We start from the raw sequence: 20,099 nt of genomic DNA on the forward strand, positions 1-20,099 counted from the left end.
TTTTTTTTTTTTTTTTTTTTTTTTGGGTATGGAATTTCTCTATTCTTTGATTTTTAATCTTATGTATTTATTTTTGGATTAAATTTGTTTCTTGTATACTTTATATTATTTTTTTGTTTCTTGATCCATTCTTTCAACTTACATCTTTTGACTGGGGAATTGAGACCATTCACATTGAGAGTTATTACACAAAGGTACTGACTTATTTCTGTCATTGCATTATTTTCTGCCTGCTTATCCCACCCTGCATATTTCTGCTTAACTGCTTATCATGCTGATGCATTTATTATTTTTATTTATTTATTTTTCACACAGTTTGCTTCACTAACTCCATGATATCCTTGAGAATGTTTTGAAGTGCCGTTTTGGTAGTCATGAATTTCTTGAGGTGCTTTGTCATAAAAATACCTTATTGATCAATTTTGAAAGCAAGTTTTACGGGACATGTACTTCAGGGTTGGAAGTTGTTTTCCTTTAAGGCTTGAAGCACTTCACTCTGATTTCTCTTGGACTTTAAGGTTTGTTGAGATGACTACTATAATTCTAATGAGTTTACCTTTATAAGTGATTCATTGCTTTTCACTAACAACTTTTAAGATTCTGTCCTTGTAATAGATTTCTGATATTTTGACTAGGATGTGAGGAAAAGAGGTTCTTTTGATCATGGCTATTTGGGCCTCTATATGACTCACTTATCTATACCTTTCCCAATATTTGGAAAGCTCTATTATTATTATAAAGTTTTTATACTCTTTGCTGTGTCTTGTTTTTTCATCTATTCCAATTAATCTTAGTCCTGTGTCATCTAGCAGCTCTTGAATCTATTTTTCATGTTTTAGCTTTTAAGGTATCTCTGAGTAATTGGTCTGTGAAAGCATCCCTACCTTCTATTTCTGATATTCTATTCTCACACTGATTTCTTCTGTGCCCATAATTGTTTAATCTTGTGGGTTTGTTTGGAATTGATTCATGGATTTGTTTGTTATTCAACTGGTCATTCATATTTTGTATCATTTTAAGCTCAGCTACCTTTTCATTAGTGTCTCCTGCAAGCTTTGGTTGTTTTATTACCTGTATTTTCTGATTAGTTGTTTTCTGTGAGCCCACAACACACCTCATTGATGTTTATTTAATCTCATTGATGTTTATTTAATCTCCTCTGTAATCTTTTCAAATACTTTGTGTGGCTTTCATTTTCCTTGCCTTTGATGCCCCATGTTTTAGCTTTGGTGGAAGTGGGAGTTTTTGGAGGCATTTTGTTGCCCTGTTTTATCATGTTTCTATTGCTTTTTGTTTGTTTTGTGACAGGTATATGGTCACTTATAGTGCAAAGACTGTTGGTAGTATGGATATCTCTTTAGTTAGTTTACTTTTCAGGACATGGCTAAGTATAGTCTTTTGCTTCTATCCCATGTCCAAGCACCTATGTTAATGCATGGGGGGGTGTAGTGTAATTGGATCAGCACTCAGTTCTCTGGAAATGGTTTGCATTATTGTGAATATCACAAAGGTAATCTGGGTATTAGCAAACAGAGAACACATTCATACCAACAACCATGTGACCCTGGCAATATTAAATAAATAAGCAACAGTAATATCATCCTAGGCAAACTAGATATGCACATAACACAAGAGCCAATAATATACTACTCTTAACCTGAGAAAAGATATCTACGAAAATATAAACTCTAAGGCAAACAAAATGTTGAGATACACCAAATATGTAGTAAATGCCATAACTCTACCTAGTAATTATAATAATAATGGCACGCCAAGAGTTCAACAGTAGCAACATAGAGATAACTGACTAAATGTTGATAATGCTTAATGGTTATACTATTAAAGTTGTAGGGGGTTGGGAATGAGAGAATGCAAAAAGAACAATTTGAAAAATTAAACAGTGGGAGATAAAACTGAGCAAAGAATTCTATTATGGAGTAGAAGAATATTTATACAATTAGATAAAGGTAACAGAAAAAACTGAGAAATAAAGGGAGAAAAAAGAAAATGAAAAAAAGTAGAAAAAATAAAAGGAAAAAGAGAAAACAAGGCAAAAGGAGTAAAAACAGAAGAAAATGGTCCAAAACCAGAGAAAACATTTTTCCTGCCCCCCCCCCGTACTGGGGATTTAACTCAGGATCTTGCACTTGTAAGCCAGGCACAGCACTACTGAGCTACATCCTTGGGCCTTTCCTCTATGTTTTTGAATAAGTTGTTTCCTCCTAGGATCTGAAGGTCTGGAGTGCGGCAAGTATTTCTCTGCCTATGCTTATGACCTGTGGGTTTGTAAGGCACATCCCTATTCTGAAGGCTCCTGTTTATCTCAGGCTATGGGAATGTCCACAACAAGTTGTGTCTTTGCTCATGTTGGTAGATAGGAAAGGCAATGAGACTTCAGATCTGTGTTGGATGTAGGCAGCAGGGCAAGGACTCAAATACTTATCAGACCCAGTTTACTTTTTCTGCAATTTTTAAAACTACTCTGTATTTGCAGTGCATAATCATATTCATCACAAGTTGGTATATGTACATAACAGATACTTTTATATTCTACTCACTCGCTTCCCAGACCCATCTGTTTCTGAGTGAAACTCAAGCCAGCCCTGGCTTCTTACTGTGGATGGGGCATGTGTCCTTCCTGACCTGTTTAAACATCCCAGGGAATCACTTTCTAGCCTTCTCCCTGTCCAGGGCTATTGATTTCCCAGTTACTGTGGGAGTGTAGCACTGGGAGCCCTGAAGTCAAGTTGGTTTTTAGTTGTTTTGAGCCCCAGATTTAAATAATCCATCTCTTCCTATAATGGCTGATCAAGCGCACTCTGTCAGTATGGTGGTCAGCCAAACTTGTTGCCATGTCCAGCTGTTTCCTGTTGTGTGGAAGGAGACTCCTTGGAGCAAAATCCCATGCTGTTTTTGCAGTGTGCAAATGGGTTTTGTTGCTGCTTCTCTCAGCCCTGGGCACTCACTTTGTTTCTAAGGAGCCTAGTTCCCCTCGCTATAAGGCTGAGAGTTCTCTTTTCTGCGTAGACCATCTTTCCAACTTCTGTGTAGTTTCTAATTTTTCCTGTCAGTTCCTCAGTTCCTTCCTGACTCCCAGTGATTACTTTTTTGCTTTTCTTCATGGACAAGTTATTTTCTACTGTCTGAATTCCAGATCTTAGAGAAGATGAATTTTGCTAACAATCACTATTCTGTCATTTTTTCCCTAAGTTGGTGTTGAACTATGTAGTCCAGCCTTCAAACTCTCAATCATCTTCCTGATTCAGCCTCTTGACTGTTGTGATTATAGGAACGTACCATCATACCTGACATCCAGGGTCAGTGCTTTTATCCATTTCCCATTTTTTTTCCTTGCATGCTGCCAGAATTCTACAACATGCAGTAGAAATTTTCCTGACCCTTGGAAGTAACACAACTTGCTTTTACTGCTCTAGCAGTTTAAGATTTTCAAGAGAAACTCTGGTGGGCCTGCCCCTTCGGTGTAGAGCAGCAGAGGAACTCAAGCCACATGGGTGCCAACACAGCCATGTGTGTGTGTGTCCCCTGCGAACAAGAGAAAGTGGGCCTCTCTGAGGCTCCTAGATGAAAACTGAAGCCCACAGGAAAAGTGAAGATTTCTTCAAAAAAGGCAAACAAGACCACAGTAGTTGGTAAGTTGCAGGGACCAGAACCTCACATCAGAACCTGGTGTAACTTCAGGGGAAGGAAAGCTGGAACCTGAAGTAGAACCCTGCAGAGTTCAACCCAACAGGAGGTCAGAGATCACACCTTGGGCCTTATAGCCAGAAACCAGCCTGAACCAAAGGGGACAGCTGCTGACTTGCTGAAACTAATTAATTAATTAATTTAAAAAATTTTTTAAAACAGGGTCTCACTATGTAGTTGAGACTGACCTGGAACTCACTATGTAGCCCAGGCTGGTCTTGAATTCACAGCAATCCTCCTGCCTCAGCCTCCCAAGTGCTAGCATTACAGGTATGCATCACCATGCCCAGTGAGACTAATTAATTTAGATCTGCATACTCCTGTCCACTCTATCCTTTGTCAACAGAGGCATAATCTGAAAGAGGCTATTTCTATTTTTTATTTTCAAAGTAATGTTTTCTCTTATCTTTAATCATTTAAATTTTTTTTCTCAAAATTTATCTTTTCCTTTCTCCCACCTTGTTCTTCATTTCTGTCCATTTTTGTTCCTATTCTTGTCCTAATTAGAATTTCTTCTTTCATTCTCCTTCTCTTGCCATTAGTCTTAAAAAGAAAGTGATTACAGTCTCTAGCCTCCCTATTGCTGTTAGTTTGTTCTGTACTTGTGTATATTTTGTTCCATCTTCTCTTCTCTTCAGCAGCTTCCTAGAGTTTGTATGATCTTCCTGTGTCCTCTGAACTCACTTCAAACCTTCCCCTATCCTATCTATTCCTCTCTCCCCAAATCCTTCCAAGTTCCCATCCCAAAGGGTAAAGTTGCTATATTGAAGAGTTTATTCATTATAAACATATTTTGGGCTGGTCCTTGATTTAGATTTAATTCACATGGTTAAAAGTAATAGATATATAACTTATCACAAATTGTCAATTTCTAAACTGTGTCTGATGCTACTGATGTTGCTGATTGTATCGCTTCAGCTAAGGTGTTATGACTGATCTAATCAATTGTCCCTCCTAGTATTATTAAAATGAGAATGCCTCAGAGTAATTAGAAACCCAAAACCTAAAGACCAGCTATATCTAGAATATCAAAGTATTAACCCAGGAGTTAAAGGAAGGACATTACCAACAACAAAAATAGAAATGAGAATACATTTAAACATGGCACAAACACAGATTTCTAGCTCACCAAACGTAAACTCTGGGGGAAATGAGGGAGAAAACTTTAACCATCTGGACACCCTCAACCATAGCACAGGAAGTAACAAAACATATAAATGGAGCTCTATAAAAATTCAAAACAGAAATAATTTCCCAGATAACAACAGAGATGGTGAGAAGAATGAAAGACATGATTAGAGACTCTAGAACAGAAAAAGATTTAAGAAAAAAAAAAAAAAGATGAGCTCAGGATCATGATGGAAACCATGAATGCCCAGCATAGGAAAGAAATGGAAACTATGAATGCCCAACATAGGAAAGAAATGGAATCCATGAAACAGATTCAAATAAATATCCAGATTAAAAACTCTATTGAAAGCATTCATAGCAGAATGATAGAATTTCAGATACAGAAGATAGGATTGCAGTCAGTGACCATGACGAGATCTCTTAAAAAAACAGTAAGGGATCATGAGAAATTGATCCAACAACTCCTAGATGATGCACAGAAGAATAATATAAGACTGATAGGAATCCATGAAGTAGCAGGAGGTATAAATGACATAAAAAAAACTGCTCACAAAATTAATGACAGAAAACTTCCCAAACAGAGAGAAAGAATTTGACATACAGACAAGGGAGGCATATAGGACTCCAACTAGCCATGACAAAAAAAAATCTACACCTACACATATAATAATCAAGATCTCGGAAACACAACAGAAGAACAAAATACTACAAGCAGTTAGAGAAAAGAAACAAATCACATACAAAGGAAAGCTCATCAGAATCACAGCAGACTTTTCAACCAAACACTCAAGTCAAAGAGAGCCTGGACTGAGGTATTTCAAGTCCTAAAAGAAAACAACCTCCAACCTAGACTGATGTATCCTGCAAACTCTTTTTTAAAATTGATGGGGAAATATGATACTTCCACAACAAAAAACACCTGAGAAACTTCATGAACACCAAACCAGCACTCCAAACAATTCTAAATATCCTGGAAAAAGACACTGAAGGTCACAACTCCATAAAGGCCAAAAGAGCAAATATATCATGCAAGGCAAGAAATTAAAAGGAGAGGGGGGAAAATAAAAAATAAAAGAGCCAACAACAGGAAAATAACACGACAATGACAAGTTAATACATAACAGTTATAACCATCAATGTTAAACAGCTCAATGTACCAATCAAAAGAAATAGACAGGCAGAATGGATTAAGAAGCAAAATCCAACAATAGGCTGTATACAAGAAACCTACTTAATTCACAAAGAAATTCACAGACTGAGAGTAAAAGGATGGAAAACAGTTTTCCATGTGACAGGAGCTGGGGGAAAAGCAGGGGTGGCTATCTTATTTGCACACAGAGTAGATTTCAAACCAAAACTAATAAAGAGAGACAAAGAAGACCACTATATCCTTGTAAAGGGAACAATTCAAGAGGAAAAACTGACACTGAGAAATATATATGCACCAAATACTAATGCCCCCAACTATACAAAACAAATATTAATGGATATGAAAAATGAAATAAGCACTAATACAAGTGTAGTGGGGGACCTCAATATCCCAGTGTCACAAATAGACCATCTAGACAAAAATATCAACAACAAAGTAGCAGAACTGAACCAAGTCTTTGAACAAATACACTTAGTAGATGTCTAAAGGTGTTCCGCTACAACAAAGTCAGAATATACATTCTTTTTGGCTGCACAAGGGTCAGTCTCCAAAATAGACGACATGCTAGTTCACAGAACATGCTTAAGTAAATGCAAAAGAATTGAAGTTATTCCCTATATATTAACAGACCACAGTGTAATTAAAATGGAGATGAACAGCATAAGAAACCGCAAGAACTTCACAAACACATGAAAATTGAATAACATGCTGCTAAACAATCAATGGGTCACAGAAAAAATTAAAGAAGAAATTAGACAGTTTCTACAATTAAATAATAATGCCAATACAATATACAGGAATCTATGGGACATAATGAAAGCAGTTCTATGAGGGCAATTCATAGCAGCAAATGCCCATACTAGGAAAACAGAGTGAGCTAAAATAAACAACCTAATTTTCAACCTAAAGCTCCTAGAAAAAAGAGCAAGATTAACAAAAAGCTCATACAAGGAAGGAAATTATAAAGATCAGATTCGAAATTAATGCAATGGTGACTAAGAGAATGATACAAAAAATCAACAAATCGAAGAATAGGTTTTTTCGAAAGAATAAGCAAAATTGATAAACTCTTGGCCAACCCTACTAAAAGAGGAAAGAAAAGGCTCAAATCCATGTAATTTGAAATGAAAAAGATGAAGTCACAACATACCCACCAGAAATCCAGAGGATCATCAATACCTATTTTAAAAACCTGTTGTGTAATAAAATGAAAAACATAGAGGAAATGGAGATTCCTATTTACAAATGAACTTCCAAAGTTGAACAAATAAGATATAAAAAGTCTAAACATCCCAATTATATTCAGTGGAATTGAAAATGTAATTAAAACATTACCAACAAAGAAAATCCCATGTCCTGATGTCTTCAGTGCTGAATTCTACAAAACTTTTAGAGAAGAACTATCGTCACTACTCTTTAAACTCTTCAATGAAATTGAAAAGGAAGCAATACTTCCAAATTCATTCCTGGAAGCAAGTATTACTTTGATTCCAAAACCAGGGAAAGACCCAAACAAAAAAGAGAACTACAGGCCAATCTCCCTAATGAACACAGATGCAAAAATCCTCAATAAGATACTGGCAAAGAGAATGCAAAAGATCATCAAGAAGATCACACACCCTGACCAAGTCAGATTTATCCCAGGGATGCAAGGATGATTCAACATACGTAAGTCAATCAATGTAATACACTATATTAACAATACAAGGATGAAAACAATATGATCATCTCAGTAGATGCAGAAAAAATATGTGACAAAATTCAACACCCATTCATAAAAACCCTACAGAAAATTGGAATAGACGGTCTTAATCTCAGCTTGATAAAGGCCATCTATGAAAAACCAACAGCCAACATCATACTACATGGTCAAATATTGAAAACCTTCATGCTAAAATCAGGAAACAGACAAGGATGTCCACTATCACCACTCCTGTTCAATATAGTTCTGGAAACATTAGCCACAGCAATTACACAAGAGAAAGAAATAGAAGGAATAAAGATAGGAAAGGAAGAAGTTAAACTGTCATTATTTGCTGAAGTCCCAAAAAACTGCAAAAAAGAGTTGTAGACTTAATTAACAGATTCAGTGGAGTAGTGGGATACAAAGACAACACTCAAAAATCAATTATCCTTCTTGTACACAAATAACAGACTCACTGAGAAATTAGGGAAACAATTCCGTTCACAATAGCATCCAAAAAAATGAAATATTTAGGAACTGATCTAATGAAGGAGACAAAAGACCTCTACATTGAAAACTATAGCACTATGAAAAAAGAGATCAGAGAGGATATAAGAAAATGGAAAGATATCCCCTGCGCCTGGATAGGACGAACCAGTATAGTGAAAATGGCCATACTTCCAAAACTTCTATACAGATTCAATGCAATCCCAATTGAAATCCTAACAGTATATTTCACAGAACTTGAGCAAACAATCCAAAAATTCAATTGGAAGCAGAAGAGACCTAGAATAGCAAAAACCATTTTAGGCAACAGACATAGCAGAGGGCATCACAATTCCCAACTTGAAACTAAACTACAAAGCCACTGTGATAAAAACAGCATGGTACTGGCAAAGAAACAGACCCGAAGATCAGTGGAATAAATTAGAAGATGCAGAAACAACTCCAGATACATTCAGCTACCTTATCTTTGACAAAAAAGCCAAGCATCCTCACTGGAGTAAAGATAGCCTCTTTAATAAATGGTGTTGGAAAAACTGGATTTCAACTTGACAAAGATTAAAACTAGACCCCTATTCTTTCACCATGCACTAAAGTAAAATCCAAGTGAATTAAAGATCTGTCAAAACAGAAATACTAAACTTGCTGGAAAATAAATTAGGTATAACTCTTGAAGACAATGTCATAGGAAGAGACCTTATGATCAAATCCTCAGCAGCATGGGAACTTGGACAAAGAATCAACAACTGGGATCTCTTCTTATTAAAAAGCTGCTTCAGTGCAAGAGAAACCACCAACAAAGCTAAGAGACAACCCACAATGTGGGAAAAAAATTTTACCAGATGCTCCTCACACAAAAGTCTACTATCTAGAATATATGAAGAACTCAAAAAAAAAATCAGACCCCCCAAATATAAAGACCCAATTCAAAAATGGACATCTGAAATGAACAGGCATTTCTCAGACAAATAAGTAAAAGCAGCAAATAAATATATGTAAAAATGATCAACTTCACTGGTCATTCGGGACATGCAGATGAAAACAACCCTAAGATTGCATGTTACCTAAGAAAGAATGGCTGCTAACAAGAAATTAACCAATAACAAATGCTGGCAGGGCTGTGGGGAGAAAAGAACCCTTCTCTGTTGGTTGGAGTACAGACTGGTGCAACCACTGTGGAAATCAGTATGGAGATACCTCAAAGAACTAGGATTAGAAGTTTCATTTGACCCAGCTATCCCTCTGCTGTGTATCATTCCAAAAGGATTAAAAGAATCATACCACAGCAATATATGCACACCCATGTTTATAGCAGCACTGTTTATAAAAGCTACAACTTGGAAATGACCCAAATGCTCAACTGGAAACTGGGTAAAGATGTGGTTTTTCTACAAAATGGAGTACTACTCAGCCATAAAGAATAAGAACCTAGAGACATTTATAGCTAAATGGATGCATATTGAGGCCATACTCTTAAGTGAAATAAACAGGACACACTTAAGTAAATATCGAACAGTTTTTCTGGTGTGAAAAGCTAAAAGTGTAAATAAGGTTCAAATGGTGTAACTGATAGTGTGAAATAGGAAGAAAATGTCTAAAGGGGAAGTGGGAAGGGTAGGCAAAAGGAAATAAGGGAAAAGAAAAAATATGAGAAAAGGAAAAAATGGAAACAAAGTCTTTGTAAACAGGGAAGGGTGAAGGGGGTGAAGGGAGGGCAGGGGCATGGGGAAAAAATAAGAACCAAGATATATCATTTAAAGGTACAAGTTTCCAATGATAAATGTAACTGTATTCTTTGCCTTAACTGTACCAATAAACTATGGGGGAAAAAAAGATTTTCAAGAGAAACTCTTGGGGAAGTGAGAGGAGCTTTGGGAACGTCACACATGATGCTTGCTTCAGATCTCCTGCCTTGCTGCTAGTTTTCCTTGTGAGCATTAGGTAGAGGTGTTCATTTTCCAGGGACTCTGAGACATTCTAAATAGATAATGTTAGCCCATATTTGGCCTTGAGGAATTTGTTAAACTTTTAGTTGATTTCTTCTAACCTGCTTATCTTTTTCTTCCATGCTGTAACTCTAATAAAGATGAAGTATTTCTCTTCACAGATACTGAGTCCAGATTGGTTTACTTCCTTGGCTAGAGGATTTAGCTATCTAATGGGTTCAAGAAAAATTGTAGATTATCTAGCAGTTTTTTTTAAGGTGAGAGCAACATTCTTGTAGCTTTCTACATTCCAAATAAAACAAAAATTCTCATCTAGTTATCTTTATAGGCAAAATTTATATATTCCTTTTCTAATTATGAATGAAAATTAAAATTTTGACTAGAATTTTGCCAAAATTAACTTTGGGAGAATGGACATTATACAATTTGATCTTTCCACCCAGGAGCACTGGTATTTCTACTCATTTATATGAATAGAGTCCTCTAAATTCTTTAGTCATGATTTGTTACCTGTTTTAAATTCCATAGTTACAATCACAAACTGAAGTCCCTTCTGGTTTTAAAATATAACTAAAAATAAATAGGAAAATCAGAAATTATTATGTCAGAATGAAACAGTCAGAGGTACGTAGGGTCACAATAAAAATTAAGCACTGTATTCAGTTCTCAGGTTTCTCAAAGAGACAAAAAGGGAAGCAGCAAGTTATGTAGTTATAGTTTAATATCAAGAATGTAGGGCCGGGGATTTAGCTCAGTGGTTTTGCCACCTGCCTCACAATTACGAGGACCCAAGTTTAATCCCCAGTACCAAAAAAACCCCCCAAAAACAAGAATGCAATTTTAGCTGGAGAAATTTTTCTTGCATTGAATCCTGGATTAGGTGTGTGAGTGCGGGTGTGTGTGTATGTGTAGTTCCTTTTAGAAATAAAATAATATATATTAAGTGCAACCATTTTTTAATACAAAACAGTGAAGTCCTTCTATTAACCTCTTGTTTTCCTCAACTTAATAATGACCAAAACAATAATAATTATTATTATTAATTATTAATAATTAGTAACAATTATTATTAAACAGGAATTCTAAATCACAAATATGAAAAGTTGAAATAATCTTGCTTTTCAGAACTGTTTAAAATATTTAAAAACCTTTCAGAGGAAGATAGCAAAAATGAAATAAATGTCGTATTTTATGGTAACACAATGCCATGATCAGTTTAGTGCCACAATAAAAGCAACACAAATCTGTATGTATGGCCAGAGAGAGGGATGTGGAGAAAATAAAGAGAATTGAGAGGTAGATAATATCTCTTTGCTTATTTCCTGTAAATCTTTTTTGTAGAAATCTCTGGAAAATTCCAAGTTAGGTAAGTCTTAGGCTACCAGCATACAAGAGCAGAACCAATATAGTTTCCTGAAATATAAAATAAGTGTCAGTTTTCAGGGTAACTCCTTAAGGGGGTTTGGTTCCACCAATGAATAAGGTTCCTAATTCTATGGTAAGCTCATCCTTTGGAACATCAATCTCATCGTGTGGTTCTTCCCCAAGCTTCTTCCACCAGGGTTCTTGTGCATGCTTCAGGGTGATGAGATGGGCCTGTTTGGCCTTTGCTGCCACAGGCCTGGATCTACTTAGGAAGAGCTCAGGTTCTTTCCCTTTTGCGTCCTTCAGAGTTGGTGCCTCTGCAATAAACAGAAAATAAACAGCTAAATGGAAGAGACCTATGCCACACAAGTAGGAATTTAGAAACTACAGAGCTACAAACTACTACAGCAAGAAGAGATAGGATTCTAAGTGTGGTAGCAGCACCCCAACTGCCTGGCCATTTCTGTGTTTAAAATACGTAATTTTTGTTAAGTGGCTTAGATGAAGAAAAGAAACTTTTGTGAAAGAACTTCATTAAAACTTATAAAATGCTCTGCAAGTGAATGGCATTGTAAATATGGCACTGTCATTATCTCCTAAAATATGACTAAAATCTTTTGGGATTATGTAGTAGAAACTGGTTAGTACGGTTCACCATCTTTGAAATTTGTAACTTCAACCTAACACATATGAAGGCTAGAGGAAGCACACAAGAAGGAGGTTGTGGAATCTGTATCATTTGAAAATATGTTGTTATAATTTAGATGTAGAAATTCCATGAGAATAGAAATTGGGCAAGAAGATTATTAATAGTGTCATCCTTTTGAAGATTTTAGATGTCTTATATCTTTCAAAGGTTATTCCTTTTATGAAACAAAAATGGAAGGAGCATATACTTATTAGCTGTTCAATACTGGTGCTGATCTGGGCCATCAGGGCCTCTCTGTGCTGCTGGGCTCTCTCTTCCAGGGCCCTGCTCATAAAGTAGTGTTGTAGCCGTTCTTGAGCTTGGGCATGGAGCTCCCTGCTGGCCACATCTGACATCTGAGAGCTCTGCAAATACAGGACAGAAAAGCTTGTCGTAAGAAGGATGTATATAGCAAAGTTTGTTTTACTCACCACTTACCAGAAATTCTAGGATGCTCAGTTATTACTTTATCAATAGAATCTTGTGATTGATATCTACATGATATTCTTGTGGATGTATTGAACAGTCTCTTAAAAACAGCCTTAGACAGAAATACAGAAGGGGAAGTCTATTTTGGTATGCTCTCATACATCACTTCTTCAGATAGTGTGAAATTATGTGAGAAAAGGTAAAATTGAGAGACTACAGTGAAAATTACAGATCGTTTGGTAAAGACAGTGTCCTGAATGAGGAACAATTTTCCTGGATCCCATTTGAAAACTGTCTTACTTCTTAAGCCATTCCCACTCCTAAACTTATCTAAGGTGGCTTCACAGAACAAGGGACAAAATCAACTAGAGGATCATATTTTACTCGGGATTGGTGGTGCATGCCTGTAGTCTCAGTACTCTGGGAAAATGACGCAGGAACATCACAAGTTAAAGCTTAGTTTGAGAAACTTAATGACTTGTCTCAAAATAAAAATAATAATAGTTATAATAAAAAAGGCTAGGGATGTAGCTCAGTGCAAAGGCTTTGGGTTAAATCCCCATACTACAAATAAATAAATAGCCAACCATCCAACCATATTCCTTTGGTAGTCAACTAATTTAAGGGAAAGTTAAATGATTAATTTAGGTACTAAGGATAAAATAATCTTAGCTTTGGAGTTTATAGTTTCTGACACCACAACATTCTCAAACATTCCAGTTCCTGGATCTTTAATGTAACCCTGTCTTTTTAATACCTTACTTTTCAGCCATAGGTGCTTAAGCATGTGCACTAAAGTATGGCTAAAGCAGCATTTAAAATAACAAAAACAAAAACTGGAGTATGCTTCTCTCTCTATCTGTGAGTACCCATGCATTCAACTAACTGTAGATTGAAAGTACAGTATTAAACTGAACATATACAAATACAATTTTTTCTTGGTATGTTTCCTAAACAATATAATATGACAATATTTCATATACCATTTATGCAGTATGAGATATTAGAAATAAATTAGGGATGATTCAAAGTACACAGAAGGATGTATATAGCTTTTGAAATACTATGCCATTTTATATAAGGGATTTGAGCATCTGTGAATTTTGGGACATGAAGGGTCCCAGAACTAATTTCCTGAAGATACTGAGGGACAACTGTATATATAAGTTATTTAAGAGAGAGAGAGAAAGAGAGAGAGAGAGAGAGAGAGAGAGAGAGAGAGAGAGAGAGAGGGAGAGAGAACATTAAACATAAGAGCTACAACTATAAAACTCTTCGAAGAAAATACAGGAGTAGTTTCACAACACTGGCTTGGGCAATGTAGTTTTTTTGGACCAAAGCCCCAGGCAACAAAAGAAAAAAATAGACCAATTGCCCTTCACCAAAATAACTTTAGTGTATCAAAAGACACTACTAAAAAGGCCACTCAAAGAATGGCATAAAATATTTGCAAATCATATATATGCTAAGGGAGAAATAACTATTATATATTCCAAGAACTCTTAAAACTAAATGACAACAAAATCCTAATTCAAACATGTCTTGAGCAGACATTTCTATAAAAGTGACATATAAATGATCAATCAAGATATGAAAATATACTCAAAATCACTAGTCATTACAGAAATTCAAATCTAAACCACAATTAGATACCACTTCATACCTATTACCTATTTGAAAAAAAACAGACAGGAACACATGGTGACAAGAATGTGAAGAAATCAGAACCCTTGTATTTTGCTGCTGAATGGATGAACAAAATGTATACACATACAATGAAAATATTATTCAATCTTTAAAAAGGATATTCTGACATAAACTAATTTGAATAAATCTTATAGGCATTATTTGAAGTGAAATAAACCAGATATGAAAGAACAAACACCACATGATTCCAGTCACCTGAGGTCCTTAACGCAGTCCAATTCACTAATACAAAAATAGAATGGTACTTTCCAGGAGCTAGGTAAAGGGAGAATAGAGAGTTTAATGATTAATGAATATAGTGTTTCACTTTTCCAAGATGAAAAAAGTTCTAAAGATGAACTGTGGTGATGGTTGTACAACTATGTTAGTGTACTTAATGTCACTGAACATGATTATAATGATACTATTTACGTTTTATATATTTTCAGTACATACAAAAATAAATTCAAATATAAAATTTTAAATATTGATACATGAAGCTACACTGAACTTACTGAATTAGAATCTCTTAAGGTGCGTGTTACCTGATTATATAATTTTAATAAAGGTTATTACATTTATAAATGATTAAAACTGCTGAAAGCAAGATAGTCCTCTCTACAGAGCTTAGGAATTGTCATAGATTTGTTGGAGTGGAGGAATGCTTGTGTCTCTTCACTGTTTCTGCTCACAGAGAAGAACTGCCAGTTATGTTTCCTCCACTCTTTCCAATCACTCTGGCTCTTAGCTAAATGAAGAGTAGTTAATATGATTGATCAGAAACTAAGGGATTCATTGGTCATATTTTATTAGTTGCCAGGCAATTAGCCTCAGGGGCCTGGGGCTGGAGATTTAGCTCAATGGTTCCACGGCTTGCCTTGGCAGCACAAGGTCTCATCTCAAGTTCAATCCCTACTAAAAAAAAACATTTAAAAAAAAAAAAAAAAAAAAAAAAAAAAGACTCAGGGCCCCAAATTTCATTTAAGTATTTAGGTTAATTTTTAAAAGTCAAGTCACACTGAGGTATACATGACATATATTAATGTCCAAATATTAACATGGAATAGTTGTAAGCTTTGATATACATCTATGAAATAATCATCACAATCAAGATAATCAACACTCAGCTCCACCCACTTTCCTTGTGCCATTACCCTAACCTTCCTCCTCACCTCACAAGCAGCTAATTTACTGTTACTACAGTTGGTATTTCTAGAGTTTGCATAAATTGAATAATATAGTACATATTCTACACTGGCCTCTTTCAGTTAGCAGAATCATTTTGAGGTTTATCTGTATTGTCATGAGCATCAGTAATTTATTCTTTTACACTGGTGATATACTACTGTTTAATGCTGTTGGACAGTTGGGTTATTTCTAGCTTTTGGTGATCATCGTTAATGTATGAGTGTTTGTATGGATAGATATTTCCTCTCTTGGGCAAATACCTAGGACTGAAATGACTGAATCATGTGGTATATATATGTTTAACTGTTTAGGAAACTGTCAAGCTATTTTCCAAAGTGGTTCTACTATTTTACATTCCCATGAATACCCTGTCAGTCACAGTTCCTCAACATGCTTACAAACCTTTGATGTGTTCAACCTTTTAAATATTAGCCATTCTAGTAGGTATGGAGTACCTTACCATTATCATAATTTGTATTTTCTCTAATGACTAATGATGTGTTTTTTTCATGGACTCATTATTTGCATATTTTCTTTGGGTCAAGTGTCTGTTCAAATCTTTTGTCCAAATAATTGGTTCATATTTTTTCCTGTTTTTATATTATGTATAAAAAACCTTTATCAAATATATGCTTGGCAGATATTCTCCCAATCTGTGCCTTCTCTTTTTCTTTTCTTCTTTTTTTTTTTTTTTTTTTTTTGAGACAGTGTCTCACTATGTAGTTGAGACTGACCTGGAACTTACCATGTAGCCCAGGCTGGTCTCGAATTTGCAGTGATCCTCCTACCTCAGCCTCCCGAATGCTGGGACTATAGGCATGCGCCACCACACCGGGCTGGTCTTTTTATTTTCTTAACAGTGCCTTTTTTTTCTTTTGGTATGGGGGATAGGAGTCAGGACCTTTCACTTGCAAGGTTATTAAGTGTCTTTTGAAGAGAAGTTTTAAATTATAATAGCCAATTTATCAATATTTTTCTTCTTTGCTTTTAGTGTTGTAACTAAGAAATATTTGCCTAACTTAAGAGGTCATCGTTTTTCTGTTTTCTTCTAAAAGTTTTATCTTTTAAGTTTACAATATTTATTTGTTTGTTTTTAAATTTAATTTATTTGCAGTACTGGGGATTAAACCCAGAGTTTTCATATGTGCTATATGCCCAGTCCTTTTTAAAATATTGAGACAGGGTCTCACTAAGTCGTTGATTTGCCCAACTGGGCTCAAATTTCTAATCCTTCTGCCTCTGCTTCCCAAAGTATAGGAATTAGGCCAGGGATATAGCTCAGTGGCACTGTGCCTGATTTGCAAGTGCAAGGTCCTGAGTTCAGTCCCCAAAACCAAAGTACTGGGATTTCAGGCACGTACCACCACACCTGGCTCTTATGATCCATTCTGTTAAATTTTGTACATGATGTGATGCATATATCTAAGTTCTGGTTTTGGGGGTTTTCTCTTTTTTTAACATATGGATCCAACTGCTTCAGTTTCTCCACTGCTTTAACTACAGGTACTACTGGTCATGCAGTTGACTTATTTGGTCATACGTGTGGGCTTATTTCTAGATTAGCTTCCCCAACTTCCAGTTCCTAGAAATCATGATTCTACTCTTTCTATTTCTATCTTTATGACTATTCTATATATCTCAGATAAATGGAATCATATAATATTTGTCTAGCTTATTTCACTTAATATTTCTTTAAGGTTCACTGATTTAGCTTCATGTATTGTGAAGTTCTGTTATTAGGAGCATAAACATCTAGAATTCTTACATCATCATGATTAAATTAATCCTTTATCATTATACTTGTTCTAGCTTTTTATTTTTCATATCGAATACTCTATAGTCAGCCTTCTCTTATTTTGAGACAGGGTATTACTAAGTTGCTAAATTTCCCAGGCTCTGTTTAACCTTGTGATTTTCCTGCTCAGCTTGCCTCAGTGCTGGGATTATAGGCATATGCCATAATACCTGGCCAATCCTCCTTTCTTTCTTTTTTTTGGTATCAGGGATTGAACTCAGGACCTTGAGTTTGCAAGGCAGGCAGCAGAACCACTGAGCCAAATCCCGGCTAATCCTTGTTTTTTGATTGTCATATTCAAACTATTTACATTTATTATAATATGATCATTCTTAAGTCTACCATCTTGATATTTTCTATTTGTCCCATTGCTGTTTCCTCTATTTTTTGATTATTCAAGTATATTTTATGATTCAATTTCCTTTTATATTTATTAGCTATAATCTGCTTTATACTAGTTGCTTTCAGATTCAAACTACACATCTCTAATTTACCAATCTATCCTTGAGTGATACTGCACCACTGCACTTCACGTGAAAAGCTTATCATTTATACCTATTTCTCCCCTCTTGGCATTTATGCTACTGATACCCTGCATTATAATTGTTATTTTGTTATAAATGATTAGAAATTGTTATTAATTTTGTTCAAAATAAGGGCCAACAAACTAGAGTGAAACACAGACATATTTATTCTTAATTTGCAAATAACCTATGGCTGCTTTAATCCTAAAATAGCAGAGATTAACAGTTGCCATAGAGGTTGAATGATCTACAAAACTGAAAATATTTACTATTTGGTGTATATTGTAAAAGTCAGTTAATTTTTATAAAGATTTCTACCACGATGCAGTTCTGGACTTCCTTATACACCCTTTACCCAATGAACACACCATCTTGGGAGTAGTTCTAACAGCCTGAGGGAAGGAGACAGCATAGCAGAGGCCAGACTCCTTTCATACTCTCCCTCCCACCCGAAAGAGGAAACCCAGTGTGGGATAAAACTGTGGCTGGGGTCTCAGGGAAGAGTTGGCCTGTAACCAAAGAAAGAGAGAATCAGCAACACCAAAACAAGCAGTTTCTTCCCCCCTTCACCCTGTTTCCCCAAACAACAGAAAGCTGTGAGACGGGGAATTCCTACCCAATGCCCACTGTCCTGAACAGGAAAAGGAGGCCCACTACGAGCCCGGGGACTGCCCCATGTTCCACAGGTTGGGAAGATGAGCTCTTGAGTAAGGGATGGTTAAAGTTCTAAATACAAAGAAACAGGAGTTTCCTGGGGGGGGAGGGTTCTGGTGATACCATGCAGAAAAACTTGGCAGAACATGAAGACTCTGTGAAATTTTCCCAGTAGTGAGGGGAGCAGGCATGGGAGGTTACTGGCAGAAGCTGACAGAGAATTAGGTATAGGGAAAACTATTTCATATCCTCTTCTTCCCTAAGAGGTAGCCAGATCTTGGGACAGAGACAAAGATCTACAGTTGGCCATACCCAAGCACACCTTGCAGCCAGGAGGGGTCTAGAGAGACTAACAGCCCTCAATACTCCCAGGCAGACAGTTAAGCAACCCTCAAGTAGGGCGGAAACTGGCTAGGTTGCCTGTAAAAATACTGTACTACTACACTGGGAATGAGACTGGGTGGACACTAGTCCCCACATATGACTATGTAGGGTATTTTTGTTTGTTTCCTCGCTTGTTTGACTATCCTGGGTTCTATACATGACAAATAAGACTAGACCACTGCTTAACTTGAATGGTACAATTTGTGACCATGTCAGGATAACTCAATAGAACTGTGATTAGAGGATCCAAACAAAACTAACTACAGGGCTAGGGATTTAGCTCATTGGCACCATGCCTGCCTTGCAAGTACAAGATCCTGAGTTTGAGTCCTGGTACCGAAAAAAACAAAAACCAAAGAAACAAAAAACAAAAAAACTAACTACAGATATATTAACAAGTTTCGACAACCTCACAGATTGCCTTAATCTCTAATTATACTTCTCTTCCCTTGCACCTCTCTTCCTGCCTCCATATTCTCTTAAATTACCTCAACACTAACACTTTACTCCAACTAAAAAACACCTTCTGAAGAGTCTAATTTCCTAATTTTAACCTACTAACCTTTTTTCTTATCTCTCTCTCTCCTCTAACTTACCGCTTTCCTTTTATGCTTTCTTTTTCCTTCCCTTTTCCTTCTACATCCCAAACTTATAAAAAGGCAAAATTTAAAAAACAAGTTTTAAAGTTCATGGTTGATATGGTTCATGGCTAGATCTGTGAATGCTGTTACAACCAATAAAAATTTTATCCTTACAACACAGTGACTGTATACAACACAATTAAACTAATAGGGTGAAGTGGGAGACACTACTTCTTGGCAAATAAAGATCATATCACTGGAAAACAGAACCTAAAGAGATCTTCATACCAACAAAAAAAGTGTCTTCACTCTATTTAACCCCAACCCTCAGCACAAAATGGGGAGGGGGCATGTAAAATCAAGGTAACAAAATGCCTCTAAGGAGTACCAATTCTCTCAAAACAGACAGAAGAGTCGTGATGGAGAAGAAATCCAATACCAAAAAGCTCAGCTCTATGAAATGATTACAGGGAAAGCAAAGAAACTTATTGACCTCAAAGATGATATAACCAAGTATCAACAGTGGAAGCAAAGTATAAATTGGCCAATGTAGTTACAGACCAATCAAATAAAAATTTAGAAGAGCTGACCAAAACCATTCAAAATATCAATGAAGGGCTGGGGATTTAGCTCAGTGGTGCCTGCCTTGCAAGCACAAGGACCTGAGTTCGATCCCTGGTACAAA

At 36.0% G+C, this 20,099-nt stretch overlaps 1 protein-coding gene across 4 annotated transcripts in view; it reads right to left on the minus strand.

The window, feature by feature from the left end:
- Positions 1 to 11,265: 11,265 nt before the first annotated feature.
- Positions 11,266 to 20,099, minus strand: part of Iqcb1 (IQ motif containing B1) — a 46,182-nt gene continuing 37,348 nt past the window's right edge. For 3 of the 4 annotated variants that reach the window (XM_010629990.2, XM_010629992.2, XM_010629991.3), the window contains exons 14-15: positions 12,382 to 12,538; positions 11,283 to 11,802 (exon numbers count right to left, since the gene is read on the minus strand). In XM_010629990.2, coding sequence (XP_010628292.1) covers positions 11,573 to 11,802; positions 12,382 to 12,538 — 387 coding nt within the window. In that variant the 3' untranslated portion in view covers positions 11,283 to 11,572. Of the gene's footprint in view, positions 11,803 to 12,381; positions 12,539 to 20,099 lie in introns of all 4 variants that reach the window. The other variant, XM_010629993.2, reaches the window with a different exon arrangement.

The sequence above is a fragment of the Fukomys damarensis genome, unplaced genomic scaffold (assembly GCF_012274545.1).
Source record: "Fukomys damarensis isolate Sample0158 unplaced genomic scaffold, DMR_v1.0_HiC HiC_scaffold_24, whole genome shotgun sequence".
In the NCBI taxonomy this organism is placed as follows: domain Eukaryota; kingdom Metazoa; phylum Chordata; class Mammalia; order Rodentia; family Bathyergidae; genus Fukomys; species Fukomys damarensis.